General features: G+C 35.7%; 1 protein-coding gene across 3 annotated transcripts in view; it reads left to right on the forward strand.

Annotated features, from left to right (window-relative positions):
• GPR137C (G protein-coupled receptor 137C) overlaps nt 1-15,376 on the forward strand; it is an 82,589-nt gene that overhangs the window by 45,880 nt on the left and 21,333 nt on the right. For 2 of the 3 annotated variants that reach the window (XM_054448659.2, XM_063651597.1), the window contains one exon: nt 1,436-1,664. The exons of the other annotated variant lie outside the window; for it this stretch is intronic. In XM_054448659.2, coding sequence (XP_054304634.1) covers nt 1,436-1,664 — 229 coding nt within the window. The remainder of the gene's footprint in view (nt 1-1,435; nt 1,665-15,376) is intronic. 3 annotated transcript variants of the gene reach the window in all.

Raw genomic sequence — 15,376 nt, forward strand, 5'->3', positions numbered from 1 at the left:
ATTTCAGTACTGATCAATCTCAAAAGCGGGAGTGCTAAGCTGTGGAGTCAGGAGATTGGGGTTTCCAACCCAATTTTCCCACTAACTTGCTGACTGTGCAACTCATGTGCCCTCTACTAGTTTCAAAACTAATTATCTGGATATGTAGGTAATTTCAAGATCCTTTTTGGGTTTCAAACTATGTAATTACTGTTTTTATTATTTAATCTGAGAGAACTTCAAAATACAACCTTTTAAAACTAAAATCTTTTTGCTTTGCATGTACACTAAGCAGTTTTGTTTGCTTGTTACAGATTGCACGTTACCTTCAATTTACCTCGTTTAAACCATTTCCAAAGGCAGCTACTTTATGATTTCCACTATTGAAATGACCCAATATATCAGGAAGCCAGATAAATTTCAGCATCATATGTATTTAATTTGGAAGTATAAATGTGTTTGAACTGGTATTATGTTCGTGCAGATAGTTGTTACTGCTACTTGATACACATAGCAGCCTTAACTGAAGAGTTCTTATGAGGTAGCCTAAATTTTCTTAGGGAGAAGAGATTAAGGATTTTATGTGCAGAGTTGCTCTTCATGCATAGTAAATATGCAACTTTTTAAGAACATGAGGTATTAACGGGTGCTTGAAACTCTACATGTACTGTCCCTATGTTCTTCTTTAGTCAAGTTTGAAAGCATTTTTTGCTATAAACAGAAGTTCATAAGGAATATTGTTTAAAACATACTTTGTTTAACTCTTAAAATTTTTTTTCCTTTTTTTTTTTTTTTTTTGATACAGTCTCGCACTCTCACCCATGCCGGAGTGCAGTGGCGCTGTCTTGGCTCACTGCAACCTCCACCTCCTGGATTCAAGTGATTCTCGTGCCTCAGCCTCCTGAATAGCTGGGACTACAGGCGTGTGCTGCCATACCCACCTAATTTTTGTATTTTTAGTAGAGATGTGGTTTCTCCATGTTGGCCAGGCTGGTCTCGAACTCCTGGCCTCAAGTGATCTGCCTGCCTCGGCCTCCCAAAGTTCTGAGATTAAGGCATGAGCCACCATGCCTGGCCTAACTCTTAAAATTGATATTTTAATCAATTAAAATTTAATCAGTATAAATTTAGATACAGTATATTAATTTTCAGGCACATTGTAAAAACATGATAATTCTTGGATTGGAAAGGTTAATGAAAATATGCTTAATAGTTATAAAAATGAAAAATTTGGGATTACTTGAAATAGTGTTAAAATAGTCCTATCTTATTCCTGGTGGAGAAACTGAGTTCAAGTCAACCTGAGACTATTTCTGAATAAATGCTTAAAAATCTATGCCATTCATAAACATTTCAAATTGAAGGAATTCTTGTACCTAACATAACACACTAATTCAGAATTAAATTTAATTTCTTATTAGTTACATAACCATCTAATATACTTTTTTTCTTTCAGAATTCTACTGCATTTGGGCTTTATAATGGCAAGCCTGCTCTTTTTAGTGGTGAACTTGACTTGTGCAATGCTAGTTCATGGAGATGTCCCAGAAAATCAGTTGAAATGGACTGTGTTTGTTCGAGCATTAATTAATGATAGCCTGTTTATTCTTTGTGCCATCTCTTTAGTTTGTTACATATGCAAAATTACAAAAATGTCATCAGCTAATGTCTACCTCGAATCAAAGGTAAGAATATTTCTTAAATTGGCACTTGAAAATCTAATTTCAAATTCTTACCCTACTAATCATATTTTAATGGAAAGTTTATATTGCTATTTTATTTTATTTTATTTGAGACAGGGTCTCGCCATATTAGTCAGGCTAGAGTGCAGTGGCTATTCACAGATGCAATCATTGTGCAGTACAGCCTTGAGCTTTTGGGATCAAGTGATCCTCTGCCTCAACCTCCCAAGTAGCTGGGACTACAGGCATATTGCTTTTTTAAAAAATATCCTGAATGACAGTTACACTTTGAGCATGAAAGAATAATCACTAGAAATTAAAAGTTATTCAATATTTGGTCCTTACTAAACAGTGGTTTAAAGAAAAGAAGAAATAATATACTAAGCATATTGTATTTTCTGTGATTCTGCATTGGAGGCTAATCACATGAAATAAATCAGAATATATATGAATGGATTAAAAATAGTCTATAATATAAAACCATGCTAGCATCTTAAGATTTTGCCCAGTAAGGGTGGCAGGGTTAGCAATGTTAAGATGTCATATAGGTAAAAGTGGTTTTTATTTGTATAAAGGTTAGAAAATGTTGCTTCACCCAATAATATGAGGGTTGTATGATATTTGAAACAACTAATTGTGTAGCAAAATTTATAAATGCCTTGCTTCTCCCTTGCCTTATACTTTGGATCAACAAACAGAAGCCAAATAGTAGCCCATTAACAAAGAAACATGGAAGTTTCTACCATTGTTGATTGACCATGTGATTGAGTAGAAAATTGATCATCACAGTTTATGTGTGGCATTGGGTGTGAGGGGGTAGATATGTGGATATTGGGGTATGGGTATGTACATAAATACATTTTTACAATCACTTCCATAGGAGAGCTTGCCTTCTTGCTTTAATTTGACATCATTGCCTATTCACTAATAATAAGTTGAGATAGTATCTTAGACAGTTAAAACAGTCCTCTGAAATATTTTTAGGCTTCTATATTGTCATTATCCTTAATATAGTCCTAGTAAAGTAAGGTACTATAATTAAATATATGGTAATCAACTTGTCCTTTAAATGTAGGCAGAGATTTTAATTTTACTTTTTAAATATATTTCAGTGGAATGCTGGGGGGGAGATATGTTTGTGTGTGTGTGTATATATATATATATATATAGAGAGAGAGAGAGAGAGAGAAGAGACAAAGAAAATCAGACTTTCAAACTTATTAATCTTACCTGGAAAATTATTTTATTAAATTTCTAGTCTAGTTTGCTCCTAACATTTAAATATTTTAGCTAATTCAGGCTTTGGTTTGACTGTTAAGAATAATACTGTCACTGTTACAGTCCATAATCTTTAGGTAGGAGCAATGGCATCTTTATTTAGTATAATAACATCACTATAGAATTCATACCTGTTGCTTGTCTAGGGATAAAGCATAAATAGATGTTGAATTTCAAGTGCTTCTTCTCTGGATACCTAGTGTGTTTCTAAGTTTGGTTTTTTACTCGCTTTGAAATAGATAATACTCTGAATAAAAGTCACCAATCTGAGAAGAAAATTTCATTTACTAAATCCTCCAGAATTATTAGAACACCATTCCCTTACTATCATATGAAAGGTATTCACTTATTTATTATTATTTAAAGTTTTACATTTAAAAGCTGCATGGATTCAGAATTATCTAGGAATACTACAGATATACATGTTCAGACATGTTCACCTATAAAGGTAGATGACATACTAGATGATTTGTGTAATATTGTAATGTTAAGTAGTTCCCAGTCTTCCTAACTAGATTATAAACTTTTTTGTATTCAAAGAGCATGTCATCTTGCTTTCATGTTCTTGTATAATCACTAGACTCATTTTTGGCTTTTGACTTCTATAACAGTGTACAATAATAGTCATTCCTTTTATTCAGTCAACAAGTGTTTATTGAGCATCTACCTCTTTCACTTTCTGGGGTTTTTTTTTGGTTGTTTCTCTCTCTCTGTCTCTCTCTCTCTCTCAATACCTTTGGTACTCTTTCACTATCAAACTGACCCTGTTTCTTGTTGTCTTTAAGAGCATTTCCTTAAAGTTCAGACTTTGGTCTTCTGTCTTCCTCTTTTCATTCTTTCTTCCTTCCTTTACATGTTCTGTGACAATAAGATCCTCTGTAATTTGTCTCAACCAATCTTACCTTCCTTATTTCCAAATAAAACACAGTATGCCCTCTATCTCTATGTTCTTAGGCTGTTTTATTATCCAGGAATGGCTTTCCTCTCACACATCTCTATCTGATTGTTCATGTCTTATCTAACTTTAAAGACCTCACTTAATCTTTCCCCTTCTTATGAACTCAATTTGATCCCTTCTCCCCCAGCTCTAAAATAAAATTTAGAAATAACTCACTATCTGAATTATCTTAAAATTTTATTTATTTCTCTTGGGACACTTATCAGTTTATACAAAGTGGCATTTGTATGTGCAATCTAATTTTTTTGTATTTTTTAATTGACGTCATATTTAGTTGTACATATTTTTGGGGTACATGTGATATTTTGCTACATGTATACAATATGTAATAATCAAATCAGGGTAATTGGGATATCATCACCTCAAACATTTATATTTTTGTATTGGAACATTACAGTTCTTTCCAGTTATTTTGAAACATACAATAAATTGTTGTTAACTATAATTTCCATAATGTACTAACGAATACTTACTCCTTCTATCTAACTGTATTTTTGTACTCATCAACCAACTTCTCTTCATCCTCCCCTACCACTCTTCCTTTTCCAGCCTCTAGTAACCATTATTCTACTCTACCTCCATGAGATCCACTTTTGTAGCTCCCACATGTGAGTGAGAACATGCAGTATATTTGTCTTTCTGTGCCTGGCTTATTTCACTTAACATAATGAACTCCAGGTCCATCAATGTTGTTTCAAATGACAGGATTTCATTCTTTTTATGCCCATGTAATAGTCCATTATATACATATACCACATTTTTTTATTCATTCATCTGTTGATGGACACTTAGGTTGAGTCCATATCTTGACTATTATGAATAGTGCTACCATAAATATGGGAGTGCACCTGTCTCTTTGACATAGTAATTTCGTTTCTCTTGGATATCTACCCAGCAGTGAGATTTCTGCATCATATGGTAGTTCTATTTTTAGTTTCTCAAGGAACCTCCATACTGCTTTTTGGGGTTGTTTGTTTGTTTCTGAGATGGAGTCTTGCTCTTTCGCTGAGGCTGGAGTGCAGTGGCGCACTCTTGGCTCACTGCAACCTCTGCCTCCCAGGTTCAAGTAATTCTCCTGCCTCAGCCTCCCGAGTAGCTGGGATTACAGGTGCCTGACACCACGCCTGGCTAAATGTTTTTTGTGTTATTAGTAGAGACGGGGTTTCACCATGTTGGCCAGGCTGGTCTCGACCTCCTGACCTCAATCCACCCTCCTCGGCCTCGCAAAGTGCTGGGATTACAGATGGGAGCCACTGCGCCCAGCCTCATACTGTTTTTCATAACGGTTGTCCTACTTTACATTCCCATCAACAGTGTACAGGCATTCCCCTTTCTCTGCATCTCTGCCAGCACTTGATTTTTTGTCTTTTTGATAATAACCATTCTAACTATAGTGAGATGATAACGCATTGTGGTTTTGATTTGCATTTCCCTGATGATTGATGTTGAATTTTTTCATTTAACTGTTTGCCATTTGTATGTCTGCTTTTGTAGAGATGTCTATTCAGGTATGTTGCCCATTTTTAATTTGATTATCTATCTTTTTGCTATTGACTGTTTGAGTTTCTTATATATTCTGGTTATTAATCCCTTGTTGAATGGATAACTTGTAAATATTTACTCCCATTCTGTAGGTTGTCACTTCACTTTGTTAATTGTTTCCTTTGCTGTGCAGGAGCTTTTTAGCCTGATGTAATCCCATTTGTCTATTATTACTTTGGTTGCCTATGCTTTTGAGGTCTTACCCAAAAAATATTTGCCCAGATGAAGGTCCTGGAGCATTTCCCCAATGTTTTCTTCTAGTACTTTCATAGTTTCAGGTCTTACATTTATGTTTTAAATCCATTTTTGTAGATGGTGAGAGATGGGGCTTTTTTTTTTTTTTTCTGAGACGGCGTCTAGCTCTGTCTGTCACCCAGATTGTAGTGCAGTGTTGTGATCTTGGCTCACTACAACCTCCACTTCCCAGGTTCAAGCGATTCTCCAGCCTCAGCCTCCCAGGTAGCTGGAATTACAGGTGCTCACCACCACGCCTGGCTAATTTTTTTGTATTTTTAATAGAGATGGAGTTTTGCCATGTTGGCCAGGCTGCTCCTAAACTCCTGATCTCAGGTGATCCACCTGCCTTGGCCTCCCAAAGTGCCAGGATTACAGGCATGAGCCACCGCATGCAGCCGAAATGGGGCTGTTTAATTCCTCTGCATATGGATAACCAGTTTTCCCAGCACCATTTATTGAGATTGTGACTTCCCCCAGTGTATGTTCTGGGCATCTTTGTCAAAAATAAGTTGGCTGTAAGTGTGTGGATTTATTTCTGAATTCTGTGTTCTATTCCACCAGTCTGTGTGTCTGTTTTTATGCCAGTACCATGCTGTTTTGGATACTATAGCTTTGCAGTATAACTTAAAATCAAATATTGTGATGCTTCCAACTTCATTCTTTTTATTCAGGATTGCTTTAGCTATTCAGGGTCTTTTGTGGTTCCATATAATTTTAGGATTTTTCTTCTATTTCTTTTAAGAATGTAATTGCTATTTTGACAGATATTTCATTGAATCTGTAGATCACTTTGGGTAGTATAGAAATTTGCACAATATTGATTCTTTCAATTAATAAGCATGGGATCTCTTTCCATTTTTTGTGTCCTCTTCAATTTCTTTCTTCACTATTTCATGGTTTTCATTATAAAGATCTTTTACTTCTTAGGTTTAATTTATTCCTAGGTATTTTTTGGTAGCTGTTGTAAATAAGATTGATTTCTTGATTTCTTTTTCAGATTGATCACTGTTAGCATATAGAAACACTACTGATTTTTGTATGTTGATTTTGTATCCTTCAATTTTACTGATCATTTATCAGTTCTAATAGTTTTTTGTGGAATCTTTAAGTTTTTCAAAATATGAGATCATGTAATCTGTAACGAGGATTAATTTGACTTCTTCCTTTCTAGTCTGGATGCCCTTTATTTCTTTCTCTTGCCTAATTGCTCTGGCTTAGACTTCCAGTACTATGTTGTGTAAAAGTGGTGAAAGTGGGCATCCTTATGTTCTTCCAGATTTTAGTGGAAAGGCTCTCAATTTTTCCCCATTCAATATAGTATTAGTTGTGTATTTGTCATATGTAGACTTTATCTTGCTGAGGTATGTTCTGTACCCTATTTTTTTAGGGCTTTTATCATGAAAGGATGTTGAATTTTATTGAATGCTTTTTAAGCATCTATTGAAATGAACATATGGTTTTTATTCTTCATTCTGTTGCTGTGATATATCACATTTGTTGATTTGTGTACATTGAACCTTCCTTGCATCCCTGGGATGAATCAACTTGATCATGGCAAATGATCTTTTCAATGTGTTGTTGAATTCTGTTTGCCAGTATTTTGTCAGGGATGTTTGCATCTATTTTCATCAGAGATGTTGGCCTGTAGAGTTTTTTGTTGTTTGTCTCTTTTTCTGTTTTTGGTATCAGTGTAATGCTAGCCTCATAGAATGAGTTTGGAAATATTCCCTCTTCTTCAATTTTTTGAAATTGTTTGAGCAAAATTGGTATTAGTTCTTCTTTAAACTTTCAGTAGAATTTAGCTGTGAGGCCATAAGGTCCTGTGCTTTTTCTTTGTTGGGGGACTTTATTATTGTTTTAATATTGTTACTCATTATTGGTGTATTCAGGTTTTCTTCATTATTCAATCATGGTAGGTTATATGTGTTCAAGAACTTACCCATTTCTTCCAGCTTTTCTAATTTGTTGGCATGTAGTTCGTAATAGTCTCTAATGATTTCTTGTATTTCTGTGGTATCTGTTATAATGTTTCCTTTTTCTTTTTCTTTTTTATTTTACATGAACATGTTATTTAATTTCCATGTATTTTTACAGTTTCAGAAGTTCCTCCTGTTACTGAGGAGTTGCTTAAGATTGATAACAACTTTACTTTGATCGCAAAAGAAGAGAAAAGAAACAAGACTGTTTCTAGTCTTGCTCTGTTGCAGCCAGAAAAGATATTGATATGATTTGACTTTGCTTAATTAATTTGTTGAGACTTGTTTTCTGGCCTAACATATGGTCTATTCTGGAGAATGTTTTAGGTACTGATGAGAAAAATGTGCATTCTGCAGCAGTTGGATGAAATGTTTTATGGATGTCTGTTAGGGCTAGTTGGCTTAGAGTATAATTTATCTCCAATGTTTGTTGATTTTCCACCTGGATGATCTGTCCATTGCTAAAAGTGAGGTGTTGAAGTCCCCTACTGCTACTGTAATGCAGTTTATCTCTCCCTTTAGCTTTGCTAATATTAATATTTGCTTCATATATTTGGGTGTTCTTGGTGTTGGATGTGCATATATTTGTTGTTGTCATGTCTTCTTGCACAGTTGACTGACCCCTTTGTATAATGACGTTTGTGTCTTTTTACAATTTTTGACTTAAAGTCTATTTTATCTCGCCAAGTGCAGTGGTTCATGCCTGTAATCCCAGCACTTTGGGAAGCCAAGGTGGGCAGATGGCTTGGCTCAGGAGTTCAAGACCAGCCTGGCCAACATGGCAAAACCCCGTCTCTACTAAAAATACAAAAATTAACTGGGCATGGTGGCGCATGCCTGTAATGCCAGCTGCTTGGGAGGCTGAGGCACAAGAATCGCTGAGCACAGGAGGTGGAGGTTGCAGTGAGCTGAGATCACACTACTGCACTCTAGCCTGGGCAGCAGAGCGAGACTCTGTCTCAAAAAAAAAAAAAAAAGGAAAAGAAAAAGAAACGGTCTATTTTATCTGATATGAATATAGCTCTTCCTACTCCTTTTTGGTTTCCATTTGCATGGAATATCTTTTTCCGTCCCCTCACTTTCAGTGTATGTGTGTCTTTACAGGTGAAGTGATTTTCCTGTAGGCAACATATAGTTAGATCATGTTTTTTAATCCATTTAGCCACTCTGTATCTTTTAATTAGACAGTTTAATCCATTTACACTCAATGTTACTATTGATATGTCAGTATTTACTGCCATTTTTGCTTCTTTTCTAACTCCTCTCTTCCTTTCTTCCTTTTTTACTGTCTTCTTTTGTGGTTAAGTTTTCTCTGGCAGTATGTTTTAATCTATTGCTTTTTATTTTTAGTGTATCTGTTGTAGATTTTTGCTTTGTGGTTACCATGAGGCTTACAAAAAATATTCTGTAGTTACAACAAGTTGCTTAAGATTGATAACAACTTTACTTTGATTGCAAAAGAAAAGAAACAAAGAACACTGAAACAAAGAACACTGTACACATTAGCTCCATTCTCTTCCCCACATTTTGAACGTTTGATGTCACAATTTGCATTTTTATATTGCCTGTCTCTTGGTAAATTGTAGTCGTTATTTTTAATACTTCTGTCTTTTAGTCTTCTTAGTAAATATATAAGTGGTTTATGCATCATGGTTATAATATTAGTGTAACAATCATGTTAACAGTCTTTTTCCTGTGGTTTAAAAAAATTCCCTTTAGCATTTATTGTAGGACAGCTCTGGTGATAAATTCCCAGTTTTTGTTTGTGAAAGTCTATCTCTCTTTCACTTCTAAATAATAGCTTTGCTAGATAGAGTATTCTTAGAAGGCATTATTTTTTTCCATCAGCACTCTGAATATATCATCCCATCCACTCCTGGCCCATAATGTTTCTGCTGAGAAGTCTGCTGCCAGGTGTATTGGATCTTTCCTAAATGTTATTTGCATATTTGCTCTTGCTGCTTTCAGGATCTTCTCTTTGTCTTTCACCTTTGGGAGTTTGATTATATGTCTTAGAGTATCTTTACTTGGACTGACTCTGATTGGTGACCTTTGACTTTCCTGTACCTGGATATTTCTATCTTTCTCCAGGTTTGGAAAGTTTTTTGTTATTATTTCTTCAAATAAGTTTTCTACCCCTGTCTTTCTCAGTTCCCTACCTAACTCCAACACCCCAAATATTTGCTTTTTTATGTTGGCCCACAGATTCATAAGCTTTCTTCATTTCTTTTTTTTATTTTTTCTCCTCTGTGTATTTTCAGCTAGTCTGTTTTCAAGCTCACTGATTGTTCTGTTTAACCAATTCTGCTGCTGTTGCTCCCTATTGCATCTTTCATTTCATTCAGTGTATTTTCAGCTCCCGAGTTTGTTTGATTGTTTTTATTATTTCAATCTTTACATTAAATTTCTTTGATATATTCCTCAATTGAGTCTCTGTGATTTCCTGAAGTTCATTGACCTTCCTTAAAACAGCTATTTAAAATTCTTTGAGAGATCTCACATCTCCATCACTTTGGGGTAAGTGGCACCTTATTTTATCCATTTGATGAGGTCATATTTCTCTGAATGTTCTTGATGCTTGTGGAAGTATGACAGTGTCTACACACCAAGGGGTTACATTTTTATTTTAGTTTTCACAGTCTGGCTTTGTTTATGCCTGGCCTTCTTCAAAGGGCCTTCCAGGGATCCTAAACAGACTGTCTTGTGTTTCCTGAGCCTGTGTCCACTGCAGTTGTCTCAGCACTGGAGGACGCTCTAAGCCTAGGCTTGCTCCATGTCTTGTGAGGGCTCAGAAGTTGATGCCAATTTCTGGCCCAGATGGATCTGGGGAAGACACAAGGAAGGTACTGGGGCTGAGTGGGAATGCTGGCCAGGGACCCGAGTCCAGAAAACTGTCCCAGTGGCCCAGATGGGTGTGCCTCCCAGCAGGTATTTACACAGGAGTAGGTGGAGCTTAAGAGGCAAAGGCAGTATGACTTCAATGGCATGTAAGACCTGGCCTTTGCCTATTTTTGTGATTCCCCTACCACTATCACTCTCCTCTTCCTTTTCTAGCCACATTGGCTTTTTGTGCCCAACTTCTCACCACAAAACATATACTAAGTTTATTCCAGCCATATAGCCTTTGTATTGTATATATTGTTCCCTCTGCCTAAATTGCATTTTCTACAGGTACCTATGTGATGGCTTCTTTGCATTCAGGCCTCAGTCGCTTTTTCAAAGTTGCTCTTCTTCACTACCCAAATAAGACTATCCCCCATTCTGATTACTACATCTGTCACCCTCTTTTGTTATCTTCACAGCATTTATCAGTAGCCAAAATTATTTATTCATTTATTTGCATAGTTATTTTCTGCTTCTCCCTGCTAAAGTATAAACCAGGAAAGGAGCTCTCTTATGTGTCTTACTCGTTTTTCAGTCCTTTTCTAAAATAATGCCTGGCATAATTTAGTGAAGACAAGGGTAGTCTCCCCTTACCTGCGATTTCCTTTCCACGATTTCAATTACTGCAGTCAACCTCAGTCTGAAAATAGGTGAGTACAGTACAATAAAATATATTGAGAGAGAGATGACCACATTCACATACCTTTTATTACAGCATTTTGTTATAATTATTCCATTTTATTATTATTTTGTTAATTTCTTACTATGCCTGCTTTATAAATTAAATTTTATTATAGGTATGTATGGATAAGAAAAAAAATAGTACATATGGGGTTTGGTACTATCCATAGTTTCAGGTATCCCCTTAGGGTTTTGGAACAAATACCCTATGGGTAAGGAGGGGACGACTGTAGTAGATGTTCAGTAAATATTTGTTGAATAAATATATTCTATGCTTGCATATAGTCTTAGCCAGAGCAGCTTTACTCTAGTAACCAAATAAGCCTTCACAACTGGGTTGTATCAAGAGCAAATTGAACCAATAAACATGCCCAAGTTCACATAGTTGAACCAGGATTCAAACTCAAGTCTGACCATAGGTGTCTGCTAGTAACCACCATGCATTGACTCCATTTACATCACCCTGTGTTTACTTATAATCTTTTAGGTATGTATTTTTATATAGGTTTTAATTTACATGGATATGTTTGTTTGCTTATTAATAACATTATTTCACATAAATTCTTATTGGATTTTGCCATAATACTCTCCAAAAGAATAAATCATTTTATAATGCTATCATTAATATAAAAGTATACCTTCTTTCCTCTGCTCCATCAGTATTTGGGTCTAAATTTTATTTATTTTGGTTTTTTCATTGATATGCCTTAAAAGTTTTAATTTAGATTTATCTAATTGATATGCATTTATAATTCATGTAGATAATTATTCACATTTCTATATGTATCAACTATTTCTCAATGATTTGTAGAGTGGAATCTGGGAATTTATTCTTTATATCTTTGGCATGTGTGATTTCTGTTTATATTAAAATGTTATCTTTTTTAAGAATGATAGCCTTCGTAAGTCTTATGTGTACCTAGTTATGAATAGATATTTAATCTTATTAAATTCTTGTTAATTACTTTATATTGCTACAGTTTTCCTTTTCTATTTATTATACAAATATAGTAAATTGTTTGACTAGATTTTTGTTATATTCCTTGAATTTTAAGGATACAACCTCCTTTTGTTATTTTTTGTTATTTTTTTAATTTTTGTATTTTCATTATTATATTATTTAAAATGTTATTAAACCTACACTTGAAGTAAAATTAACCAACTTTTTCTGACTTTTTAGTATCTTTTCAGGTTTCAGGATATAAATGTATTTATTTCAAATAAATTGTACACTACATAGTACAAAGTAGTAATAACTCAAGGTCTAGAGTTATATTGCTGGATTTAAATCAGAGATCTGCCATTTATCAGCTCTATGACTTTAACCTCTCTGTCCACCTTTAAATTGAAGATAAAGTATAGTAATCATGTCTATAGTGGTGTTGCAAGGAAGTCATAGTATATTACTTGGCACTAAAAATATCAATGTTGACTCGCTATCATCTTCATCATCATATTTTGACATAGTTTATAGAATAGGCTTGTTCTTACAAAACCTGGAAAAATCCTGAAATCATTACCCATTTTCAGAATGTTGTTCTTTGGTAAACTTTTTTGGTTTTCTTTTGTTTTTCACTGTTATTTTTCTGTTAACTGGTTTTATTTCTACCAGACTTGCTGTTTTATAGTTTTATGGGCAGTTAGCCATATTATCCTTACTAAAAATGTATTTTTTCTGATTATTAAAACTTGGCAATATGAAAGAATATGATTTCTTTAATGTTCTAAACAGCAGTGGTGTCACCACTGACACTTAACTGTATTTGGAACTCAGTGTAAATGTAAATATAATTTTATACCCTGCTTTTCCCCTTGTACCAGTAAAGGATTTTCTCATGCTATTAAAAATTCTTTTTAAGGCTGCATAACATTTTATCATATACCAAAATTAATTCTTATCCTACTGATAGGCCTTTAAGTGGTTTTCAAAACAGAATGTGAGCCTCCATAATGTTAATTTTCTTCAAAATCAGTTTTGTTTTGCTTTTTATTTTTAGTAAGAGTTAGAGGTTTTAGTAATTACATCTAGAACTGTCTACCCCAGCCTCAGTTTACAGAGCACTCATGTATCTTTTATGTTATGATTTTCATTACTTTTTTTTCTTAATAGGGACACATTCTCACTGTGTCACCCACGCTGCAGTGTAGTGGCGCAATTATAGCTTACTGTAACCTCAAACTCCTGGGCTTATGTAATTCTCCTACCTCAGCCTCCCAAGTAGCTAGAACTGCAAGCATTCACCACCACACTCAGCTTTTTTTTTTTTTTTTTTTTTGGAGAGAACAGGTCTTGCTATGTTGCCCAGGCTGCTCTCAAACTCCTGGCCTCAGATGATCCTCTCATCTTGGCCTTCCAAAGTACTGGGATTACAAGCATGAGCCATGATACTCAGCCCATTATTTTTTTTTTTTTAATTCTTGGAAATTTTTTTATTTTTAATTTTTGTGGGTGATTATAAGGTATATATGTATGGGGTATATAAGATATTTTTGAGCCAGGCTCAGTGGCTCACGCCTGTAATCCCAGCACCCTGGGAGGCCAAGGTGGGCAGATCACGAGGTCCAGAGATCAAGACCATCCTGGCTAACACGGTGAAACCCTGTCTCTACTAAAAATACGAAAAATTAGCCTGGTATGGTGGCGGGTGCCTGTAGTCCCAGCTAATGGGGAGGCTGAGGCAGGAGAACGGTGTGAACCCAGGAGGCGGAGCTTGCAGTGAGCTGAGATCACGCCACTGCACCTCCAGCCTGGGGAACAGAGTGAGACTCCGCCTCAAAAAAAAAAAAAAAAGATATTTCTGATACAGGCATGAGAAGCATAATAATTACATTATGGAAAATGCAATATCCATCCCCTCAAGCATTTATCCTTTGTGTTACAAACAATTCAATTATGCCCTTTTAGTTATTTTAGAATACACAAATTATTATCCATAGTCACCCTGTTGTGCTATCAACTAGGTCTTATTCATTCTTGCTAACTACTTTTTGTACCCATTAACCATCCCCACTTCTCCCCAACCCCTCCACTATCCTTCCCAGCCTCTGGTAACCATCCTTCTACTCTCTATCTCCATGAGTTCAATTGTTCTGATTTTTAGCTCCAACAAATAAGTGAGAACATGCAATGTTTGTCTTTCTGTGCCTGGCATATTTTATTTAACATGATGATCTCCAGTTCCATGTTGTTGCAGATTACAGGATCTCATTCTTTCTTATGGCTGAATAGTACTCCATTGTGTATAAGTACCACATTTCTTTATCCATTCATGTGTTGATGGACACTTAGGTTGCTTGCAAATCTTGGCTGTTTGGACAGTGCTGGCTGCAACAGACATGGGAGTGCAGATATCTCTTTGATATACTGATTTCCTTTCTTTTGGGTATATGCCCAGCAGTGGGATTGCTGGATTGTATGGTAGCTCTGTTTTTAGTTTTTTGAGGAGCCTCCAAATCATTCTCCGTAGTGGTTGTACTAATTTACATTCCCACCAACAGTGTCCAAGGGTTCCCTTTTCCTCACAACCTTGCCAGTGTTTGTTATTGCCTGTTTTTTGAATGAAAGCCCATTTCACTGGGATGAGATGATACCTCATTATAGTTTTGATTTGTATTTCTCTGATGATAAATGATGTTGAGCACTTTTTCTTTTTTTCTTTTTTTTTTTTTTTTTGAGACAGAGTCCCACTCCGTCACCGCAGGCTGGAGTACAGTGGCATGATCTCAGCTTCCCGCAGCCTCAACCTCCTGGGCTCAATCAGTCCTCCCACTTCAGCCTCCCAATTAGCTGGTACCACAGGCATGCACCACCACACCTGGCTAATTTTTGTCCTTTTTGTAGAGATAGGGTTTCGCCATGTCGCCCAGGCTGGTCTCAAACTCCTGAGCTCAAGCAATCTGCCCAGCTCGGCCTTCCAAATTGCTGGGATTACAGGTGTGAGCCATGAGCACTTTTTCATATTCTTGTTCGCCATTCATAAGTCTTCTTTTGAGAAATATCTTTTCAAAGCTTTTGACCATTTTTATTTTATTTTCCTTTTTTTGAAACAGGGACACTCTGTTGACTAGGCTAGAGTGCAGTGGTGCAATCACAGCTCACTGCAGCCTCAACCTCCTGGGCCCAGGTGATCCTCCTGCCTCAGCTTCCTGAGTGGCTGGGA

Source organism: Pongo pygmaeus, chromosome 15 (genome assembly GCF_028885625.2).
Source record: "Pongo pygmaeus isolate AG05252 chromosome 15, NHGRI_mPonPyg2-v2.0_pri, whole genome shotgun sequence".
NCBI lineage: Eukaryota > Metazoa > Chordata > Mammalia > Primates > Hominidae > Pongo > Pongo pygmaeus.